Raw genomic sequence first — 24,064 nt, 5'->3', positions numbered from 1 at the left:
GTTACATAACTGCACTCAAAAACAAAAACAAAAAAACAAATCTACATTTGTAAGTTGCACTTTCCCGATAAAGAGATTGCACTATGGTTCTTGTATGAGGTGAATTGAAAAATACTATTTCTTTTATCATTTTTACAGCACAAATATTTGTAATCAAAAATAAATATAAAGTGAGCACTGTACACTTTGTATTCTGTGTTGTAACTGAAATAAATATATTTGAAAATGTAGAAAACCATCCCAAATATTTAATAAATTTCAATTGGTATTCTATTGTTTAACAGTGCGATTAAAATAGTGATTAACTTTTTTAATTGCAATTAATTTTTGGAGTTAATCGTGTGAGTCCTAGCTCACACGGATCGCCTAGATCTGTTATTTACATACTAGTTCTTCAAAGAGTGTCATGTGAGGTCTTTACTGAAAGCCTGTGTCACACTCGTCTTCATAATAATTGTGAAAGTGCTGATAACATGTAAGGAGTTACATGTATATACTGAAAACTATGCTCTTAAGGTCTATGTCTTTGGTCTGGTCACCAGAAGGTGAGAATACAGGTTTCTTCAGGCAAGAGATATTTATCTGTATGTCTGATTACATGGAAATTGAGTATTATATGATTCACAATGGGAGCCCATTTACATTCTGAGAGGGAATTTACGGACGAAATAAACCAGCAGGAGGAAAAGTCCTGTTTATAAGTGAAGACAATGGATTTTTGAACTATTATAACAGTACCTATAGGTACAGAGCTACACTCTGAATCTTTTATTGAGGGGACAAGCTGAGAGCATGGCAGAGTGGGATCACAGCCTATCTGGCTGAAAAAGGCTGGTGAGCATTAGTAGGTTCTAGAATGAGTGTTATGATTTTATTTTATATGTAAACCTTTATTTCCAATACCTCCATCAACTTATTACTTGAATCTCTGTTCAGTGTGAAATAAACTTCTTGTGTTCATTAAAAATGTGTTTAAGGGCTGTGAGTTGAGCAGAGTGGTGATCCTGAGGTGAAACTAGTAAATTGGTGTGTACTATTCTTCTGGAAGTAGTGAATCTGTTAATTCTGGGAGCAACCAGTGGAATGGAGGCTGGGCACTCCAGAGGGATACGTGGAAGTCTCGGGGGTTGGAATGTACCTATCATTAACCTGTAAAGAAACAGCAGGGCCCGCAGAGCAGTGTTTGTGTAACCACAGGCTGGTGATGTTGGGGAACTGAACCACAGCAAGCATAGACAAGACTTCCTTGTGCTAAAGGCAGGTGTTGGTGAGAAGCCTCCCAACCCTGGGTGCCCTAGAGAAGTGTCACAGTTTTCCTTTCTATTTCAAAGCTAGAACTTATGTTTTAACAAGACAACTCATCACTAGCCTTCCACGTTGTCTCCGTATGTTAACGATGCAAAGGATTACCTCTGTCACTTTTCCTTGAGCATCTCGAACTTCATTAAGACCAACAAACTCTTCATATCTATCCCACCAACTTTTGACTGTTGTAGAGATTCTTTTGAGGGAGTTTCTTCCCAAAACTTTCCCTACTTCCGTCATCCGATGAAAAAGTACCATGGCCATTTCCATTGCTGGCTTAGTCTCAGGCCTCTTAGGTCCTGGTGAGCAGTAAGTCCTCACTACATGTAAACTCATTCTTTGGCTCCTCAGTATAAACGAATGGCGATATTGCATGCCATACCATACTGAGGATATGGTAGCATTACACCTCATGAGATCTAAATCTTGAATCCAATCACTGATTAAAACCACTGCAAGGATAAAGAAGCAAAGAAGAGTCACAAAATGAAAAGGAAAAAATAAATACATACCTCTTAAATCTAATGTACATAAGGCTGTAAAAAGAGACATACGTGCTTGTTAAAAATTAAGACATTAACACTAATGATGGCTCCACAACCATTACTTACTTAGGCTGCACTAGGATACTTTCCATGGTTTTCATCAAAATGCTTATGTATGGCAGTTCTGCCATATATTCTTGCCTTCCTGCTACTCATAAGTATTCCCATGATGCCTCCTGATTACTAATTCACTCAAAGGACCTTGAGTAGTGGACTTTTGCAGAACTGGTAGCAATATAAACTGCCACAAAGAAGCATAGCACTCAAGCACAGAAGCAATTTACCTATAGATCTGTTTATTATACATTTCCACACTTGAGCTTAGCACTATTCTATTCCTGCTACTGATCCTGGGAGGAGGTGGGGGGAAGCAGAGGAAAAAAAGGGAAAGACAAAAAAAAAAATCAATGAAGGGGGAAACAAAGACACCTTCCCCCAAGAGAAATTAAATACTGGAGTGGGGAAAGACAAATACACAAGGGACAGAGGTAAAACAGTGGGAGTGCCAAATTTAGTTTTCAACATAATTTCTCCACCTGTGAGTATCTGGAAAACTAAAATCTAAACATGAACCACCAAGATCATCAAATTAGCTCGTAGTGGCTCCACAGAAGGGGTTGCTTTCTGAAACAGGCTAGAAAGGTGTATATGTTGTTCCCCCACTCCCTCCAAAAGCAGATGCCCTATCAGTGTGAAATTTCAGTGTTAACTTCTATGCCTTTTGAATTTTTGTTTGGCTTCACTTTACAGTTTTTAATTGGAAATCTTTTAAATTGGACTTTGGCTGAAATTTATCCAAAGCCATTTTAGCTTTCATTGTTGACAGAAATCTTACAAAAACATTGACTCTCTATAGAAAACTTGGTAGCAAGTTGGGTCCCAAGTAGATCTGGTGCACACAGGTAGTTAAATAGGATTTAGGGGGTCTTATTAGCTAATTGATGAGGCTGGGTGCGTATAGATAAAACCTTCTCCACCAGAAGCTGCACTTTTATTTTGGTCAGATTTTATCCTACAACGGAGAAGCAGTCATGTAGAGCTGCTTAAGGATAAAACAGTCTCATCAGTAGCACTTCTATCCACCACAGGACTGCCTCCTGGTTAAGCTTTTTTTTTTTTTAAACCCATGGAAATTAATACAAGCTTTTTGCATGGGACTGCTGATAAACTGCCGCACAAACACATCTCGTTACATTAACTTAGCGTTAAGATTTTTTTCAAATATATTTTCTCACACCAGTGCAAACACTAATTGGAGGGTCACAAGTTTCATTGCTCAAGTAGGCTGAGCTCTGTGTTATCCAGCTTAAGTGAAAACAGAGGGCTGGCTGCGGGGGATTGACTAAACTGGAGGAAAGTGCTCGCCTGTCCATCCACTGTATTGTGATGCAACATAACCACTGCATTTTGATGCCACATAACCACTGCAGGTAGTGAGTTCAATGAATATAGAAGATACCTTGCTAAGTGTTGACAGCTTGTAGAAAGTTGATCACCTGTTCACTATAACTAAGGCTAAGATTTTGTCATGGTTATTTTTAGTAAAAGTCACGGACAGGTCACGGGCAATAAACAAAAATTCATGGAGGGGAGGTCACAGCATGGAGGGACACCAGAGCACAAGTGTCGGCTATCCATGCTTCCTTAGTGGACCCCAGTTTAATCGGCCCAGATGTCCAAGTGACGATTCAACCCTTCAAGTCAAACTCTTTTGACTTGCCTACAGCCAAGTTGCCGGTCCAGTATAAGGGCTGGTCAGGAATGTGGACTTTTGCAGTCTATGATGATTATCCCATCCCCATGCTGTTGGGGGAAGACTTGGCCAATCACGTGAAGCTAGCCAAGAGGGTGGGAATTGTCACCCGCAGCCAGGCTAAGCAAGCTGTCACACCTAGCTCTGTTTCAGAAACTTCTACCAGGACCCAGTCAGAGGTGATGGAACTGGACCCCATGCCAACGTCTGCAACAGCAGCAGTGGATCCAGTCACAGAGACCCAGACAGAGCCAGTCTGAGAACCGGAACCGGCAGAACAACCAGCACCAGAACCATTGCCAGCACTGAATCCAGTACTTGCAACCCCAACACCAGAAGACCCCACCGAACCTGCACTGGCAGCAGCAGATAACCCTACACAAGAGGCTCAGCCAAAGCTTGAACCCCAACATAGTGCACCAGTGGACAGCAGTTCACAGTCAACGGAAACAGCCCCATCACCTGCATTGCTTCCAGAGGGACCAAGCCAAGGTCCACAATCCAATGAGGAACTGGTGTCTCCAGCATCAAGGGAACAGTTCCAGACCAAACAGAAAGCAGATGAAAGCCTCCAGAGAGCTTGGACGGTGGCACAGAGCAACCCACCGCCTCTCAGCTCTTTTAACTGATCCAGGTTTGTTGTAGAAAGAGGACTTTTATATAAGGAAACACTTTCTGGTGGACACCAGGAAGACTGGCATCCTCAAAGACAATTGGTAGTTCCAACTAAGTACCGGGTAAAGCTATTAAGCTTAGCCCACGATCATCCTAGTGGCCAAGCTGGGGTGAACAGAACCAAAGACCATTTGGGAAAGTCGTTCCACTGGGAGGGAATGGGCAAGGATGTTTCGACCTATGTCCAGTTTTGTGAGGTGTGCCAACGAATGGGAAAACCCCAAGACCAGGTGAAAGCCCCTCTCCAGCCACCCCCATAATTGAGGTTCCATTTCAGCAAGTAGCTGTGGATATTCTGGGTCTTTTTCTGACAAAGACACCCAGAAGAAAGCAGTACATACTGATTTGCATGGATTTTGCCACCTGATGGCTGGAAGCAGTAGCTCTAAGCAACACCAGGGCTAAAAGTGTGTGCCAGGCACTAACGGACATTTTTGCCAGGGTAGGTTGGCCCTCCAACATCCTTACAGATGCAGGAACTAATTTCCTGGCAGGAACTATGGAAACCCTTTGGGAAGCTCATGGGGTGAACCACTTGGTTGCCACCCCTTACCACCATTAAACAAATGGCCTGGTGGAGAAATTTAATGGAACTTTGGGGATACATAAATGAGCACTCCAATGATTGGGACCTAGTGTTGCAGCAGTTGCTCTTTGCCTACAGAGCTGTACCACATCCCAGTTTAGGGTTTTCACCATTTGAACTTATATATGGCCGCCAGGTTAAGGGGCCATTACAGTTGGTGAAGCAGCTATGGGAGGGGTTTACATCTTCTCCAGGAACTAACATTTTGGACTTTGTAACCAACCTACAAAACACCCTCCGAACCTCTTTAGCCCTTGCTAAAGAAAACCTAAAAGATGCTCAAAAAGAGCAAAAAGCCTGGTATGATAAACATGCCAGAGAGTGGTCCTTCAAAGTAGGGGACCAGGTCATGGTCTTAAAGGCACTCCAGGCCCATAAAATGGAAGCGTCGTGGGAAGGGCCATTCACGGTCCAAGAGCGCCTGGGAGCTGTTAATTATCTCATAGCATTCCCCACCTCCAACCGAAAGCCTAAGGTGTACCATATTAATTCTCTAAAGCCCTTTTATTCCAGAGAATTAAAGGTTTGTCAGTTTACATCCCAAGGAGAAGATGACGCTGAGTGGCCTGAAGGTGTTTACTACGAAGGGAAAAGCGATGGTGGTGTGGAAGAGGTGAACCTCTCCATGACCCTTGGGCATATGCAGCGATAGCAGATCCAGGAGCTATGCACTAGCTACACACCGACATTCTCAGCCACCCCAGGACTGACTGAACGGGCATACCACTCCATTAACACAGGTAACGCTTACCCAGTTAGAGCCCAACCTTACCGGGTGTCTCCTCAAGCTAAAACTGCTATAGAAAGGGAGATCCAGGATATGCTACAGATGGGTGTAATCTGCCCCTCTGGCAGTGCATGGGCCTCTCCTGTGGTTCTAGTTCCCAAATCAGATGGGGAGATACGGTAGTCCACACAAAAATGTAAGCTAAATGCTGTAACTCACCCAGACAACTATCCAAAGCCAAGCACAGATGAACTATTGGAGAAACTGGGATGGGCCCAGTTCATCTCTACCTTGGACTTAACCAAGGGGAATTGGCAGGTAACCGCTAGATGAATCTGCCAAGTAAAGGTCAGCCTTCATCACACGTCGGGCTGTATGAATTTAATGTGCTCCCTTTCAGGCTGCGGAATGCACCTGCCACCTTCCAAAAACTTGTAGATGGTCTCCTAGTGGGATTGGGAGACTATGCAGTCGCATACCTTGACAATGTGGCCATATTTTCGGATTCCTGGGCAGAACACCTGGAACATCTACAAAAAGTCTTTGAGAGCATAAGGGAGGCAGGACTAACTGTTAAGGCTAAGAAGTGTCAAATAGGCCTAAACAGAGTGACTTACCTTGGACACCAGGTGGGTCAAGGAACTATCAACCCCCTACAGGCCAAAGTGGATGCTATCCAAAAGTGGCCTGTCTCAAAGTCAAAGAAACAGGTCCAATCTTTCTTAGGCTTGGCTGGATATTACAGGCGATTTGTGCAGCAACACAGCCAAATTGTGCCACTGACAGACCTAACCAGAAAGGAACAGCCAAATGCAGTTCAGTGGACTGAAGAGTGTCAGAAGGCCATTAACCAGCTTAAAACGACACTCATGTCTGACCCTGTGCTAAGGGCCCCAGACTTTGACAAACCGTTCCTAGTAACCACAGATGCATCCGAGCGTGGTGTGGGAGCAGTCTTAATGCAGGAAGGATCGAATCAAGAGTTCCATCCTGTAGTGTTTCTCAGCAAGAAGCTGTCTGAGAGGGAAAGCCACTGGTTAATCAGTGAAAAGGAATGTTACACCATTGTCTACGCTCTGGAAAAGCTACGCCCATATGTTTGGGGACGGTGTTTCCACCTGCAAACCAACCATGCGGTGCTACAGTGGCTTCATACCGCCAAGGGAAATAACAAAAAACCTATTCGGTGGAGTTTAGCTCTCCAAGATTTTGATATACAACACATTTCAGGAGCTTCTAACAAAGTGGCTGAGGCACTCTCCCATGAAAGTTTCCCAGAATCAACTGGTTAAAATCGTCCTTGAGATGTGGAAAATATTCTTAGTCTTTATACAGTTAGTAGTATATTTAGAGGTGCATGTGTCTTATTAACTCTGTTTTCTCCTAGAGTTCCAGGAAGAAATCACAGCCAGTGTTTCACCCTATCTGTGATTTGGGGGGCGTGTCATAAATATAAAGGGAAGGGTAACCACCTTTCTGTATACAGTGCTATAAAATCCCTCCTGGCCAGAGGCAAAACCCTTTCACCTGTAAAGGGTTAAGAAGCTAAGGTAACTTCGCTGGCACCTGACCCATAATGACCAATGAGGGGACAAGATACTTTCAAATCTTGGGGGTGGGGACGACGGACGACAAAGGGTTCTTTCTGTCTGTGTGATGCTTTTGCCGGGAACAAATCAGAAATGCAAGCCTTCCAACTCCTGTTAAGTTAGTAAGTAATCTAGCTGGAAAGAGCGTTAGATTTTCTTTTGTTTAATGGCTGGTAAAATAAGCTGTGCTGGAGGGAATGTATATTCCTGTTTTTGTGTCTTTTTGTAACTTAAGGTTTTGCCTAGAGGGATTCTCTATGTTTTGAATCTGATTATCCAGTAAGGTATTTACCATCCTGATTTTACCGAAGTGTTTCTTTTACCTTTTCTTTAATTAAAATTCTTCTTTTAAGAACCTGATTGCTTTTTCACTGTTCTTAAGATCCCAGGGTTTGGTTCTGTGTTCACCTGTACCAATTGGTGAGGATTATTATCAAGCCTTCCCTAGGAAAGCGGGTGTAGGGTTTGGGGGGATATTTTGGGGGAAGATGTCTCCAAGTGGGCTCTTTCCCTGTTCTTTGTTTAAAATGCTTGGTGGTGGCAGCATACTGTTCAAGGACAAGGCAAAGTTTGTACCTTGGGGAAGTTTTTAACCTAAGTTGGTAAGAACAAGCTTAGGGGGGTCTTTCATGCAGGTCCCCACATCTGTACCCTAGAGTTCAGAGTGGGGAAGGAACCTTGACAACTCCAAGATCTCTTTCTTGAGTGGTAACAGTTAATTTAGACCCCATCATTTTGTATGTAGAGTTGGGCTTACTTTTTCCAAAGTGCATTACTTTGCACTTAACATTGAAAGCTTATGCTCAAATAAATTTGTTAGTCTCTAAGGTGCCACAAGTACTCCTTTTCTTTTTGCGAATACAGACTAACACGGCTGCTACTCTAAAACCTGTCATTAAGCAAGGCACTGAATTTAGCCGTATGGAGTGGAAATCTATCAACTTCATGAAAAAACTCGTATAGTGTGTATGGTACCACCCATTGTTTCATGTTCTCTGTGTATATAAATCTCTCCACTGTATTTTCCACTGAATGCATCCAATGAAGTGAGCTGTGGCTCAAGAAAGCTTACGCTCAAATAAGTTTGTTAGTCTCTAAGGTGCCACAAGTCCTCCTTTTCTTTTTGAGGATACAGACTAACACGGCTGCTACTCTGAAATCTGCCATTTTGTCACCCAGTTTAGTGAGATCCCTTTGTAACTCTTTGCAATCAGCTTTGGACTTAACTATCTTGAGAAATTTTGTATTCCTTGCAAATTTTGCCACCTCACTATTCACCCCCTTTTTCCAGATCATTTATGAATCAGTACTGGTCCCAACACAGATCCTTGGTGGAACCCCTTATTTACTTCTCTCCATTGTGAAAAATGACCTGCTATTCCTATCCCTTGTTTTCTATCTTTTTACCAGTCACTGATCCATGATAGGACCTTCCCTCTTATCCCATGACTCCTTACTTTGCTAAAGAACCTTTGGTGAGGGACCTTGTCTAAGGCTTTCTGAAAGTACAAGTACATTATATCAACTGGATCACCCTTGTCCACATGCTTTACTCCTGAAAGCCCATGAAAGCTTATGCCCAAATAAATTTGTTAGTCTCTAAGGTGCCACAAGAACTCCTCGTTGTTTTTGTAATAAAGCAGTGAGGCAGGATTTCCCTTTACAAAAGCCGCGTTGACTCTTCCCCAATGTATTCTGTTTATCTATGTGTCTGAGAACTTAGTTTTTCCTATAGTTTCAACCAATTTGCCTGGAACTGAAGTTCAGCTTACTGGCTTGTAATGGACATGTGACGGTGCCCCCCTTATGGCTTTATGGAAATATTGTTATGAATATAGATATGACATAACTGGACTATGTTTTATGCTACATATGCCATGTAACACATCTATGTAAAGGTTATGATCTACTGAATCTATTAATCCTATTCGCATGCATGTATCGGTTTTGCATTTGAAGTTATGAATATTGGCTGTGTACTGGCTTGATTTTTTAAGTAGCCTTTGTAAAGCATTTGGTCAGCGTCTTGAGAAAGGAATGTGCAAATTAAGTACCCAATCAAGAAGCATTTAACAAACAATGGATGTTGGAAGGTTCCAATCCACATAAGAAGTCTTCCTGGAGACATTCAAGATACCATGTGGGTAACGGCTGTCACCTGTAAGTTCTGAGTTATGCATGGACATGCGACTTGCCCATGTGACTCCAAAACTCACATCTTGTAGCTGGACTTTGCATAGAGAGAGGAGGGGGTTTCCACCCACCAGAGAGTCTATTTAAGCCCGTGAGAGACCCCTTCATTTTGTCTTCAGCTTGCTCAAGAGATGGCCTCTCCACCCCAAAGGTTACCTGAAAGAAACTGGAACAAAGGACAGTAATGGGGCTGTGAGTGACTGCTGGACCCAGATTAGAAGGAGACTAGTCTGTAAAAGGAAGCTTACTGAGTGAGGATTTTATCTGTATTCAGTTTTATTACTGTACTAGACTTAGACTTGTGGGTTCTATTTTATTTTGCTTGGTAATTCACTTTGTTCTATCTGCTACTACTTGGAACCACTTAAACCCCACTTTCTGTATTTAATAAAATCACTTTTTACTTATTAATTAACCCAGAGTATGTATTAATACCTGCGGGGGCAAACAGCTGTGCATATCTCTCTATCAGTGTTATAGAGGGCGAACAATTTATGAGTTTACCCTGTATAAGCTTTATACAGTTTGGACCCCATTGGGTTTGGACCCCATTGGGAGTTGGGCATCTGAGTGTTAAAAGACAGGAACACTTAAGTTGCTTTCAGTTAAGACTGTAGCACGTGCTACAGACCCTGGGTCTGTGTTGGAGCAGACTGGCGTGTCTGGGTCAACAAGACAGGGTGCTGGAGTCCCCAGCTGGCAGGGAAAGCAGGGACAGTAGTAGTCTTGGCACATCAGTTGGCAGCCCCCGGGGGTTTCTGTGATCCAATCCGTCACAGTACAAGACTGCCTCAGAAGCTTAAAGGCTGATTTAAGTGATAGGTTACATACCATAGTTCAGGGGTGGCCAAACTTACTGACCCTCCAAGCAGCATACGACAGTCTTTAGAAGTTTGAGAGCCAGGGCACAACTGCTGGACCTCAAGGCTTCAGCTGGCAGGAGGCGCCTGCCGGGGCTTGAGGCTTCAGCCCTGCTCCTGCTGAACCCCCGAGCCCTGTTGTGCATGGCCTTTGGGGCTGAAGCACCAAGGCTCCCCCTCCCTACTGGGCAGAAGTCCCTACCCTAACACCCTGCTGCAAGGCAGAGGTCCCAAGAATTGTGCAGGGGGGGGAGCCAGCACCACGAGCTGCACTTTACCTGTAAAAGAGCCACATGTGGCTCGTGAGCCATAGTTTGGCCACCCTGCTATAGTTAGTAGTTCTGTAGTTTCATATCTGAGTTCCTTCAGAACACTTGGTTGAATATCATCTTGTCCAAAACCTTCTCTATTCACACTTCAGTCTGGGACAGTTCCTCACATTTGTCACTTAAAGGGAATGGATCAGGTGTAGGGATATTCCCCACATCCTTTGCAGTGAAGACTGATGCAAAGAATTCATTTCATTTCTATGCAATGACCTTGTCTTTCTTGAGTGCTCCTTTAGCACTTTGATCATCCAGGGACCCCACTGACTGTTTGGAAGGCTTCCTGCTTCTGATGTACTTAAGAGTTTATGCTCTTCTACGTTCCTCACTGGGATTTGCCTTCCAATTTTTAAAGGATGTCTTTTTGCTTCTGTGACACCCTATGCTTTAGGGGAGCACCCTGTAACCTCCATATTCATCATTTGTATATAATTGTGATATTTCTTATAAAGCATGCTGTGTAAGGTATCATAGGAAAGGTTATTATCTGCTGAAAGCCACTGTTCTGTCCAAATATGTATATCATTAGTACATATGAAGTTATGAGATTGTGCTGTATGGTTGTCACTACAATATGCTGTGAGTTGGAGATTGACCAGATATTAGTTCCGCAGAGACAACAACAAAGTTGATAATCAACGCCCAGGCGAGTGTTGAACAAGAAAGGATCTTGAGTGGTGCAAGATTGTATATCCCTGTGGTACAAGGCTGGCAGCTGGGGGGATTTGGCTGGTGCCTTTCTCTGTGTAATTGCTTGAATGCTCCCAGAGCCATTCACGAATCTGGCTGGATGGGGTTGTACTGAGTGATAACAGCACCTGCAGGGATTTGCTGTTTGTCACCAGTAAGGCATCTGGAGAGACAGCTCAGATTTGTGAGTTAAGGGGGCAGAGTGGTCCCACAGTCTCAGGTTGCACCCTGGGGATCCTGTCACAGCTTCTAACTGACTCTTTTACTCTGCTGTGTAGCCATGGTGGAATTTTGTGGTTCTCTTACTGGTTTTTTTGGTGTATACATCTAGTGTGAGTCTCTGTTATGGTGTGTTTAAATAGTCTCCACACAGTTTGCAAGCACTTCACCCTTGTAACAGTTCCTTTTCATTTCCATTTAGCTCACTTTTTTGTGTGTGTGTTTCCCTTTTTTAAGTTAAATGCTACCTTGGTAGGTTTCTTAGGCATTTTCCCCCCAAGCAGTTCAGCTATAGTCACCTCCTGGACCAGATGCTATGCTACACTTAGGACTACATTAAGAACTGCCTCTCCTATTGTGGTACCCAAGACAAGCTGCTCCAAGAACCAGCCATTTATGGTGTCAAGAAATTTTGTGTCTGCATCCCTTTCTGAGGTGATTTGTACCCAGTCAACATGAGAATAATTGAAACCCTGCATTATTATTGCATTTCCTGCCTTTGCAGTCACTTTAATCTCCCTGAGCATTTCACAATCATCACTCTAGTCAGGTGGTCCACGTTATGGCTGGTCCCACTGCAATACTATAATTGTTCAAACATGGAATTTCTAGCCATAGAGATTTTAGGGTACAGTTTGATTCATTTAAGATTTTTACTTTATTTGAATCTATGCTTTTTTTCCACATACAGTGCCACTCCCCCACCAACGCACTCTGTCATTCCTACATATTTTGTACCCTGGTACAGTGAAAGCTCTTTTATCTGACATTTTACCAACCGGCAAGCTCTATACCCTGGCATTTCTGATCTGCTCCGAAAGTCTGGTTTATAGTGCAGTTGGTGTGGGGACTGCAGGGGGCTGGGGTGTGGGAGGGGCTGCGGGGCATGCTCTGGGAGGGAGTTTGGGTCTGGTAGGGGGTTTGGGGTGCCAGATTTGGGGGGGGGCACTCACCTCCGGCAGCTCCTTGTCTCTGTTGCTCCTGACAGAGGTGTGGCCAGGCGGTTCTACAGGCACTCTGCCTCTGTTCCCCCCCGCCCCGAGCGCTGACTCCACGGCTCCCAAAACGTTGGCCGGAACCGCAGCCTATGGGAACTGTGGGGGGCAGCATCCGCAGATGGAGACAGCTTAGCTGCTCGCAGAGCTGCCTGGCTGTACCCCCGCCAGGAGCAGCAGGGAAGGGGAGCCGCCAGAGATGAGCACCCCCCATCTGGCACCCCAAGCCCCCTCCTATGCCCCAAGCCCATTCCCGGACCCAAACTCTCCATGGAACTAATAACAAACTAGTCTGAACACTTGCATAATGCAGACCATTGAAATTAATCTCATAAGCACTTCCCCCCAATACTCCCTCTATCCCCCCCCCGTGCCTCCCTCCATTACTCCCTCGACGCCCCCCCGGCTCACCCCTCCCTCCCATTCTCCCCATCTGCCTGCAACCCCTTATCAGTACCTGCCCGGCTTGACGCGCGTCCCCAACCGACCCCTTCTCAGCGCGTGCCGCGGTACCCCACTCCTGTCTCTCCTATCTCGGGCACGCGCTGACCACTCTCGGCTGACCTCGGAAGCGGGCACCTAAAACTGTACGGTGGCCGCAAAAAGTCAGACGGAAGTGATAAGCCGACGGACTTGTACTTCCGGGCAGCGCTGTGGTTGGGAGCGTGTGGAGACTTGCACTGCGCTATGTCGGGCAGAGACGGTAATGGGGTCTCTAGAAAGCCATTGTCCCCTTTTCTCCTGCCGGCCCTGAGGGTTCGCTTTCGTGCGGCTAGAGGCTGAGCCCTTCCCATTTCCCGGATCGGCCGCAGAGGAAACAGAGACTTGCTGGGCTTTGTGTTTCCGCCGTCCCTTCGTGCGTGGCTCTGGAGTGGGCGCCGCTCGCGCTCCCCCGCTCTTTTCCCTTTCTCCCCGTGAGGGCTCTGGGGCGAGCGTCCCTCTCCTCTTTTCTCCCTCCTCCCGTGAAGGGTCCTGGGGTGGGGGTGGAGCTCTCATGCGAACACCCGGCTCTGCGTCTCACTTTTTCCTTTTCCCTTGGTGTAGGCGGTAAGAAGAAACCTCTGAAGCAACCGAAGAAACAGACAAAGGACATGGACGAGGTGGGAGTCAGTGCTGAGCTCTTCCCTTCGTGGGTGGGCTGAGGGTCGGGCTACTGGTAGGGGACTTTGCTCACCTTGGACTAGGGTCTGGGGAGCAGTGGCACCTATAACCGGGTTTTTTGGAGGTAAACTTGACTGGTAACCTGGCCACAGTGAAGCTGTGGTCTAATGCAGGGGTTCTCACAACCAAAAAAAACCCTCTTATTGATGGCGGGTCTGACACATTTTCCTGAAATGCTCGGGGCAGGGGATTGAGGTGCAGAAGAGACATGGGGGGGGGGGGGGGCGCTCACCTCCAGCAGCTCCCTGCAAGCATGAGAAAGGCTATACTGGGTAAGACCAAAGTATCCTGTCTTCTGACAGTGGCCAATGCTAGGTGCCCCAGAGGGAATGAACAGAACAGGTAATCATCAAGTGATCCATCCCCTGTTGCCCATTCCCAGCCTCTGTTTGCCAGAAGCTAGGGACACCATTCCAGCTCATCCTGGCTAATAGCCATTGATCTACCTATCCTCTGTGAACTTATCTAGTTCTTTTTTGAACTCTGTTACAGTCTTGGCCTTCACAACATCCTCTGGCAAGGAGTTCTACAGGTTGACTGCATTGTGTGAAAAAAAACTTCCTTTTGTTTGTTTTAAATCTACTGCCTATTAATTTCATTTGGTGACCCCTAGTTTGTGTGTTATCAGAAGGAGTAAATAACAGTTCCCTATTTACTTTCTCTACACCAGTCATGATTTTATAGACCACTATCATATCGCCTCTTAGTCATCTCTTTTTCTAGATGAAAAGTCCCAGTCTTATTAATCTCTCCTCATATGGCAGACACTCCATACCCCTAATCATTTTTATTTCCCTTTTCTAAATCTAAATATCTCCAATATTGTATATCTTTTTTGAAATGGGGTGACCACATCTGCACGCCATATTCAAGATGTGGGCGTACCATGGATTTATATAGAGGCAATATGATATTTTCTGTTATATTATCTCTCTGTTTCTTGATGATGCCCAACATTCTGTTTGCTTTTTTGACTACAGCTGCCCATTGAATAGATGTTTTCAGAGAACTATCCACAATGACTCCAAGATCCCTTTCTTGAGTGGTAACAGCTAATTTAGACTTTCTCATTTAATATGTATAGTTGAGATTATGTTTTCCAATACGCATTACTTGGCGTTTATCAACATTGAATTTCATCTGCCATTTTGTTGCCCAGTTACCCAGTTTTGAGAGATCCTTTTATAGCTCTTTGCAGTCTGTCTGGGATTTAACTATCTTGAGTAGTTTTGTATCATCTGCATATTTTGCCACCTCATTGTTTATCCCTTTTTCCAGATCATTTATGAATATGTTGAATAGGACTGGTCCCAGTACAGACCCCTGGGGGACACCACTATTTACCTCTCTCCATTCTGCAAACTGCTACCCTTTGTTTCCCATCTTTTAACCAGATACCAGTCCATGAGAGGCCCTTCCCTCTTATCCCATGACAGCTTACTTTGCTTAAGAGCCTTTTTTGAGGGATCTTATCACAAGGCTTTCTGACAATCTAAGTATACTATATGTACTGGATCTCCCTTGTTCACATGCTTTTTAACCCCTTAAAGAATTCTAGTAGATTGGTGAGGCATGATTTCCCTTTACAAAAACCATGTTGACTCTTCCCCCAACAAATCATGTTCATCTATGTGTCTGACAGTTTTGTTCTTTACTATAGTTTCAACCAGTGTGCCCGGTACTGAAGTCTGGCTTACTGGCCTGTAATTGCTGGGATCGCCTCTGGAGCCCTTTTTAAAAATTGGCATCACTTAGCTATCCTCCAGTTATTTGACAGAAGCTGATTTAAATGGTCGGTTACAAACCACAGTTAGTAGTTCTGTAATTTCACATTTGAGTTCCTTCAGAACTCTTGGCTCAATACCATCTGGTCCTGGTGACTTATTACTGTTTAGTTCATCAATTTGTTCCAAAACCTCCTCAAATGAACCTCAATCTGTGACAGTTCCTCAGATTTGTGACCTAGAAAGAATTGCTCAGGTTTGGGAATGTCCCTCTCATCCGCAGCCATGAAGACCAATGCAAATAATTCATTTAGTTACTCTGCAATGGCCATATCGTCCTTGAGTGCTCCTTTAGCATCTCGATCATCCTGTGGCCCCACCGGTTTAGCAGGATTCCTGCTTCTGTTGTACTTAAAAAATTTTTTTGCTATTACTTTTTGAGTCTTTGGCTAGCTGTTCTTCAAATTTTTTGGCCTTCCTAATTATAGTTTTACACTTTATTTGCCAGGGTTTATACTCCTTTCTATTTTCCTCACTAGGATTTAACATCCACTTTTTAAAGGATGCCTTTTTGTCTCTCTCTGCTTCTTTTACTTCGTTGGTTTGCCATGGTGTCATTTTTTTGGTTCTCTTACTATGTTTTTTAATTTGGGGCATATATTTAAGTTGAACCTCTATTCTCGTGTCTTCACAAAATTTCCATGCAGATTGCAGGGATTTCACTTTTGGCACTGTACCTTTTAATTTCTGTTTTACTAACTTCCTCATTTTTCTGTAGTCCCCCTTTCTAAAATTACATGCTACGGTGTTGGGGTGTTTTCCCCGCCACAGGGATGTTAAATTTAATTATATTATGGTCACTATTACCAAGCGGTCCTGCTATTCAACTCTTTGACCAGATCCTGTGCTCCACTTAGGACTAAATCAAGAACTGCTTCTCGTTTTGTGGGTTCCAGGGCTAGCTGCTCCAAGAAGCAGTCATTAGTGGTGTCTAGAAATTTTATCTCTGCATCCTATCCTGAGTTGACATGCACCCAGTCAATATGGGGATAGTTGAAATTGCCCATTACTATTGAGGTTTTTAAAAAAAAATGTTTAGCCTCTCTAATCTCCCTGAGCATTTCACAGTCACTTTCACAGTCCGTAATATAGCCCTACTGCTATATTCTTATTATTAGAACATTGCATTACTATCCATAGAGATTCTGTGATACAGTTTGGTTTATTTAAGATTTTTACTTCATTTGATTCTATGCTTTCTTTCACATATAGAGCCACTCCCGCACCAGCACAAACTGTATATTTTGTTCCCTGATATTACTGTGTCCCATTATTCTCATTTCACCAAGTTTCTGTGATGCCTGTTATACCAATATCCTCATTTAATACAAGGTACTCTAGTTCACCCATGTTATTATTTAGACTTCTAGTATTTGTATATTAACACTTTAAAAACTTGTCACTTTTCAGCTGTCTGCCATTACATGATGTAATTGAATGGGATTTTTTTTCATTTGACTGTTTCTCATCAGATCCTACCTGTATTTTATCATATTCCATCCTCTCCTCCTTACTAGGACATAGAAAATCTCCATTAATAGATCCTCTCCTAAGGGATGTTTGTCCGAACCACGTGCTCCTCCACACCTGTTGGCTTTCCCCCAGCCCTTGGTTTAAAAACTTCTCTACAACCTTTTTAATTTTAAGTGCAAGCAATCTGGTTCCATTTTGGTATAGATGGAGCCCATCCTTCCTGTACAGGTTCTCCCTTTCCCAAAAGTTTCCCCAGTTCCTAATCTATACTCCTCCTCCCTACACAATTGTCTCATCCATGCATTGAGACCCTGCAATTCTGCTTATCTAACTGGCCCTGTGCGTGGAACTGGAAGCATTTCAGAGAATGCTACCATGGAGGTTCTGGATTTCAATCTCTTACCTAGCAGCCTAAATTTGGCCTCCAGGACCTCCCTCCTATCCTTCCCTATGTCACTGGTACCTACATGTACCACAACCACCAGCTCCTCCCCAGCACTACACATAAGTCCTTCTAGATGTCTCGAGAGATCTGCAACCTTTGCGCCAGGCAGGCAAGTCACCATGCGGTTCTCCCAGTCATCGCAAACCCAGCTATCTATGTTTCTAATGATCAAATTCCCCATAACTATTACCTGTCTCTTTCTAATAACTGGAGTTCCCTCCCCTGGAGAGGTAACCTCTGTGTGAGAGGATACCACAACGTCATCTGGAAGGAGGGTCCCAACTATAGGATTGTTTCCCTCTGTTCTAGTTGGATGTTGTCCTTCCCTGCGACTTTGATCCTCCTCAACAGCACAGAGGCTGTCAGACTGGGGGGTGGGACCGTTCTACTGTGTCCCAGAAAGTCTCATCTATGTACTTCTGTCTGTCTCAGCTCCTCCAGTTTAGCCACTCTGGTCTCCAAAGTCTGTACTCTGAGGGCCAGGAGCTTAGCTTTAGGAAAAACAAATATGCACTGTGATATGTTCCCCCTGGGGTACCACCTGAAACTGGGGTACCGCTGAGCCCTCTGACCCACCAGCCTGGGCTCCCTCTCACACTGTGCTGCTGTGACAAGCTGCAGACATGCTCCCGGTCTTACATTTCCACCAGTATACCCACAGGTACGGACACACCGACCCAGCTGCAGTTACATGCAGGCTCTCTGACCAGCCACTGCATGTGAACCAACAATAGAGAGGCTACAGACAAAATAACCACCAGCTTCCCAGCCTAGGACCCCAGAGCTTTACTGTCCTGCCTCAGTCCAAACCCCAACCAGTATGAATTTATTGTCCAGTTCACCTCCCCCTCAATGTGGAGAGGAATATGCAACAGCCTTTGCCCCTTGAGCTACGATTTCCCATGCATTTCACTCAACCTCACTGGTCTAGATAAAGCAAAAACAAGTTTATTAACTACAAAGGATAGATTTTTAAGTGATTATAAGGGATAGTGAACGGATCAAAGCAGGTTACCTAGCAAATAAAAAAAACAAACCGCACACTAAGCTTAATGTACTAGATAGATTGGATATGAATTAGCAGATTCTCACCCTAACTGATGGTACAGGCAGACTTGCAGATTCTTAAGGCACAAGCTGCGTTAGCTTTACAGCTTGGGTTTCTCAGGTTTACATATACAACTGTGGTCTCCAACCTTTTTACTCCCAAGATTACTTTTTGAGTTTAAAGGCAACTGAGGATCTACCCCAACCCTTCTCCAAAGCCCCGCCCCACTCATTCCCTCTCTCACCCCCCGTCACTTGCTGTCCCCGGAAGGGGCCACATGCTGCTCCTGGAAGGGGCCAACACGCCCCTGTGGTCCCTGGGAGGAGTGGGGGGCAGCATGTGGCTCTGTGCGCTGCCCCTTTGCAAGCACCACCCCCGCAGTTCCCATTGGCCACAGCTCCCTGTTCCCAACCAATGGGAGCTGCGGGAGCAATGCTTGCAGGCAGGAGCAGTGTGCGGAGGGAGACCCCTGCCCCCAGGGCTGCACTGGCCACTTCCGGGAGTGGCATGGGGCTGGGGCAGGCTGGGATCCTGTCTTAGCAGCAGGTTTCAGAGTAACAGCCATGTTAGTCTGTATTCGCAAAAAGAAAAGGAGTACTTGTGGCACCTTAGAGACTAACCAATTTATTTGAGCATGAGCTTTCGTGAGCTATAGCTCACTTCATCGGATGCATACCGTGGAAGCTGCAGAAGACATTATATACACACCATGGTCTCTGTGTGTATATAATGTCTTCTGCAGCTTCCACGGTATGCATCCGATGAAGTGAGCTGTAGCTCACGAAAGCTCATGCTCAAATAAATTGGTTAGTCTCTAAGGTGCCACAAGTACTCCTTTTCTTTTTTGTCTTAGCAGCAGTCCTGCTGTGCCGCCGGAGATCACGATCAACTGGGAGATCCTCTAGAATCAACCAGTTGATCGCAATCAACCGGTTGGTGACCACTGATATACAGGCTAGAAATCCCTTTAGTCTGTGTCCAGCACTTCCCACAGTTCTATCTTTGTTCCTCAGATATTTCCAGGGGTCTCTTTGTGTGGGGAGTGAAGAACAACAGATTATGTTAGTCCCTACCTTATATAGCTTTAGCGTATGGCAGGAACCCTTTGTTTCAAAACTTGGTTCTCAGTCTGGTTTGTGGAAAAAACCCAGACATAGCAAGATGGAATCCAAAAACATGTGATCTGGTCACATGCTCATGCAATATTATAGCAGCCATTGCTTAAAGGCTGGCCAAAACTTTCACAGGAAGGTTAAGTTCTACCAGGGTCCATTGGCTTTGCTGATGGCTCATCAGCAAAACCGTCTGGCTTCTTCATTTTCAGGGCTAGCTGTAGGTGTCACCCAGAGTAAGCATGATTGAAATGTAGATACATAGTTAATCACCCCGAGCTCCCTTCTATGGCCTCTCACCCCCCTGCTTGCCTCTTGACCATGGTGCCAGGTAAGGCTGGCACTGCTGAAGCCCTGCTACTGTGGGCTGAAGCCCAGAGCCGGAGCCCTATGGCTAGAGCAGGGGTGGGGTGGCTGAAGCCAAGAGCCCTGCAGCTGAAGCCCAGAGCCCTTAAACTGGGAGGGTGGGGGCCTGAAGCTCAGAGGTGGCTGCCAGAGCTCCAAGGCTGATGGGAGAAGGGAGAGTTAAGCTTGCCCCTGGAGCCCCTCAGTGCTGCAGGGAGCGGCCGCTGCTTTGCCCCCTCCCACATCTCTGCCCAGGTGGCCGCATGCAGCCACGGTGGCAGCATTTGAGAAGCTGGCTAATGGAATGTGCTGAGACTGCATAGAGCCAGTAAGCAGCTGCCTCTGTTGTAAATCCCGGACTCACTGTAACTCTTTGGTCTGCGATGTGGCCTGCTTGTAGCATCTTGTAGGCAAGCTTGTAGCAGGGCTTGCCTACACTTAGAGCACTGCAGCAGCTGCTACAGCGAATGAAGAAGCTTTACCATTGGTATAGGTACTCCACCTTTCCAAGAGGTGGTAGTGCTGTCTACACTAGTGGTTAGGTTGATATAACTGTTGCTTCAGGGTGTAGAAAATCCACACCCCTGAGCAACGTAGTTTTACTGACATAAATTTATAGTGTAGACCAAGCCTTAATTGTGGACAGTGGTCTCTCCTTACTCTAATCCAGTTTTGCTGCAGAATTTTCATTGATATGAATAGCATTTTATGGCTACTTAATGGCTCGCTTCTGGTCCTAAAAATCTGTTAATCTATAGGTAGATAAGAGGAAGGAGAGCTTCTCCTGCTGACATAGCTTTTGCTGTTTGTGGAGGTGGTTCTGCTATGCTGATAGGAGAGCTCTTCTGTTGTCATAGAACTTCTTCACCAGATGCGCTGCATTGGTGCTGCTGTACGTATAGACATGGCCTGTTCCACTGGGTTGGTGTTATTCCACACATTTGAATTCCAGCATTTATCTGCATTCACTCCAGCTGCATTCACTGTTAGGTGTAGCTCTATTGAATGGTGGAGTGATTAGTTGGAGCATCTTGGCAGAGTTGTTGCTATGATGTGAAGAGAAGTGTATGTGCATCTTGCGGGATCAAGTATGTCTCATCTCAGTGCTGAGTTGTGTAGATTGCATCAACAGAGGTGCCCAGGAGTTTTCTTGTTGTGGGGATTGTTTTAAAGAGCATAATTGTTTTAAAATACAAAATGCATCGCTAACATGTTTGTCACCCATCATTCTACAAATATATTGCATCCCTTCTGAGGTTGGATTGTTTTAAATCAAACCAGTACATGTCACTGATTTTAATCATAGTTTAAATCAGCAAACAAGAATTCTTGATTTAAATAATTTATTTTAATTTTGTTTTGCATTTGTAATTTTGGTTATTTTCCTAAAGAAAAGGTTGATTCTCATTGGTTGGTAACCATTACAAGATTTTAATTTGTAACTAAATATTGCCTTTATGGTAAACTTGGTACTTCTTGCTAACGAGGAGGATACACTATTGATGCAGACTTATTGCATAACTTCGTATGTATTTCTTCAGATTCTTAAGTTTTACATTTTTATTATGCTAGGAAATCATAAATGATGCATTTCTCATTTACTTGGTTATTTTTGTGCTCATGAATTGTGTCCAGCTGGATTTGGATGGAAATTTAGAATTATTTTAAAATGCATAAAAACTGCATTTATATTAAATCAAACTACCTTAAATGTGCTGGCTACATACTTTTTTTTCTTAGGTCTAACACAATATGCATTTTCATTTAAAACAAAACGATTTTTTTAAACAAAGGAAGTAGTAACTGTAGTTAGTTAATTGAACTGATGGTTTCTGGCCTTCATGTCTTTCAAGATTTTAGAATTAGTAGATCTCATCCTTTCACACCTATTTTTTTTTCATTCGTAGACTGCAAGAGAAAAACAAGCTCTCCAGCTCTTTCAGCTCCCAATCGGTTTCTTAACTTTTAATTAACTAATTGTTGAACTGAACTAGTTGAATAAACTGAAAAGAAGAAAATATTCTCTTTGCATGTGCAAAAGAGGCTAGTGCTGTCAGAAGTTTTCGTTTAGCACATCAACAGACTCTGATTCCAGGTGCTTAATAAGTGACTTCTACCAGTTCAATAGTTTGATGTTCTTCAAAATTTAAGCAGCAGACATATACTGGTCAATACTTTCTATTTAACGTAAAAGATTCTAATAGATTGTAGTATATTTAGCCCTTAACCTATGTTGTCATAACTTCAAATTTAATTTTAAAATGGTTTCATTTAAAAAAGGACAAGTAATATAATTTCAATTAAAAATAACACTTCGTTGTTTTTTTAGAAGGTTAAATTGATTTTTTTTTTTTAAGCCAACCTGTAACGGTGTTCCTTAGCAGCACTCCATCCTTAGAGGAGCTATGTGTGGTGTTAGCATGTTGGGGTATTGCTCAAAAAGGGAAGGGTTAAGGTTACGTTGAGAGTCTGGTATGTATTTAACTTCGTATTTCCTGGTTTCCAGAGGTTAAAGTTTAGCCACTCTCCATATTCTGGTAGGGCCCATGGCTGCACTGGGCAACCTTCATTTTGTTAATTTTTGGGCATTTAATATTATATGAAATGGCATATCAAGGGTCCGTCAGGGATCAGTCCTGATCCAGTCCTGTTCAATATCTTCATCAGTGATTTTAGATAACTGCATAGAGAGTACACTTGTGAAGTTTGCGGACGATACCAAGCTGGGAGGGGTTGCAAGTGCTTTGGAGGATAGAATTAAAATTCAAAATGATCTGGACAAACTGGAGAAACGGGCTGCAGTAAATAGGATGAAATTCAATAAGGACAAATGCAAAATACTCCATTTAGGAAGGAATAATCAATTACACACATACAAAATGAGAAATGACTGCGTAGGAAGGAGTACTACGGAAAGGGATCTAGAGGTCATAATGGATCACAAGCTAAATATGAATCTACAGCATAACACTGTCGCAAAAAAGTGAACATAATTCTGGGATGTATTAGCAGGAGTGTTGTAAAACACAATAAGTAATTCTTCTGATGCGCTCAGCACTGATTAGGCCTCAACTGGAGTATTGTGTCCAATAAAAGCCCAGAGGACAACAACAAAAATGAATAAAGGTCTAGAAAACGTGACTTTGAGGGAAAATTGAAAAAAAAATTGGGGTTGTTCAATATGGAGAAGAGAAGACTGACAGGGGGCAGGATGGAACACACACATGATAACGGTTTTCAAATACATAAAAGGTTGTTACAAGGAGGAGGGAGAAGAATTATTCTTCTAAACTTCTGAGGATAGGACAAGATGCAATGGGCTTAAATTGCAGCAAAGGAGGTTTAGGCTGGACATTAGGCTGTCAGGATGGTTAACCACTGGAATAAATTGCCTAGGGCAGGATTTCTCAAACTTCATTGTACCGCAGCCCCCTTCTGAGAACAAAAATTACTACAAGACCCCAGAGAGAGGGACCGAAGCCTGAGTCCCCCCATTGTGGGGGTACTGAAGCTTGAGGACTTTATGGGCCTTGGACTTGGGCTTCAGCCCCAGGCCCCATCAAGTTTAACAGCCCTGGCGACCCCATTAAAATGTGATCGCGACCCACTTTGGGGTCCCAGCTCACAGTTTGAGAACCGCTGGATAGGAAGGTTATGGAACCTCCGTCATTGGAGGTTTTTAAGAACAGATTAGACAAACACCTGTCAGGAATGGTCTAGTTATTACTATTGAGGTCCCTTCCAGTCTTACATTTCTATGATTCTATGGCTATCTTGCTTTAGTTTAGAAGAGATTTATAGTTTTGTGGGTTTTCTTGTTTTCTGTAATTTTATGATTTCCAGTTGCTTACCTCCAGTTTACTGTTTTTCACAAAACCCTTGTCCACTGCAGTGGTCAGAGGGAAGATGCTAACAAATGTTGACTTTTCTTCAGGAAGATTTGGCGTTCAAGCAAAAACAGAAGGAAGAGCAGAAGAAACTTGCGGAGATGAAGACAAAAGCTTCTGGGAAAGGCCCCCTTAGTAAGTGGCCCACTCAATAACTGGCTTGCCTTAAGGATAGCAAAAGTTAAGAAATTATTTTTAATGTTTTTTGCTACACTGCCATAGCAAGGACTATACTTTAGGTTATTTTTAGGGCTGTCAAGTGATTAATCGAACTGTTAAACAATATAAGAATACCATTTATTTAAATAGTTTTTGCCGGTTTCTATATTTTCAAATATACAAATAT

General features: G+C 43.8%; 1 protein-coding gene and 1 long non-coding RNA gene across 4 annotated transcripts in view; one reads left to right on the top strand and one right to left on the bottom strand.

Annotated features, from left to right (window-relative positions):
• The window catches only part of CCDC51 (coiled-coil domain containing 51), a 75,650-nt gene extending 62,500 nt beyond the window's left edge, over nt 1-13,150 (bottom strand). The window contains exons 1-2 of one of the 3 annotated variants that reach the window (XM_073350767.1): nt 12,921-13,144; nt 1,411-1,757 (exon numbers count right to left, since the gene is read on the bottom strand). In XM_073350767.1, coding sequence (XP_073206868.1) covers nt 1,411-1,719 — 309 coding nt within the window. In that variant the 5' untranslated portion in view covers nt 1,720-1,757; nt 12,921-13,144. Of the gene's footprint in view, nt 1-1,410; nt 1,758-1,916; nt 2,863-12,920 lie in introns of those variants that run through there. The other 2 variants (XM_073350766.1, XM_073350768.1) reach the window with 2 other exon arrangements.
• On the top strand, nt 12,956-23,854 carry LOC140913989 (uncharacterized). Its single transcript, XR_012159728.1, has 3 exons — nt 12,956-13,166; nt 13,508-13,563; nt 23,770-23,854. It is a non-coding gene; the product is annotated as an uncharacterized lncRNA (long non-coding RNA).
• The last annotated feature ends 210 nt before the right edge of the window (nt 23,855-24,064 follow it).

This window comes from Lepidochelys kempii, chromosome 7 (assembly GCF_965140265.1).
Source record: "Lepidochelys kempii isolate rLepKem1 chromosome 7, rLepKem1.hap2, whole genome shotgun sequence".
NCBI classification, from domain to species: Eukaryota; Metazoa; Chordata; order Testudines; family Cheloniidae; genus Lepidochelys; species Lepidochelys kempii.
The sequence above is the reverse complement of the archived record's forward strand: the minus strand, read 5'-3'. Positions and strand labels throughout refer to the sequence as shown.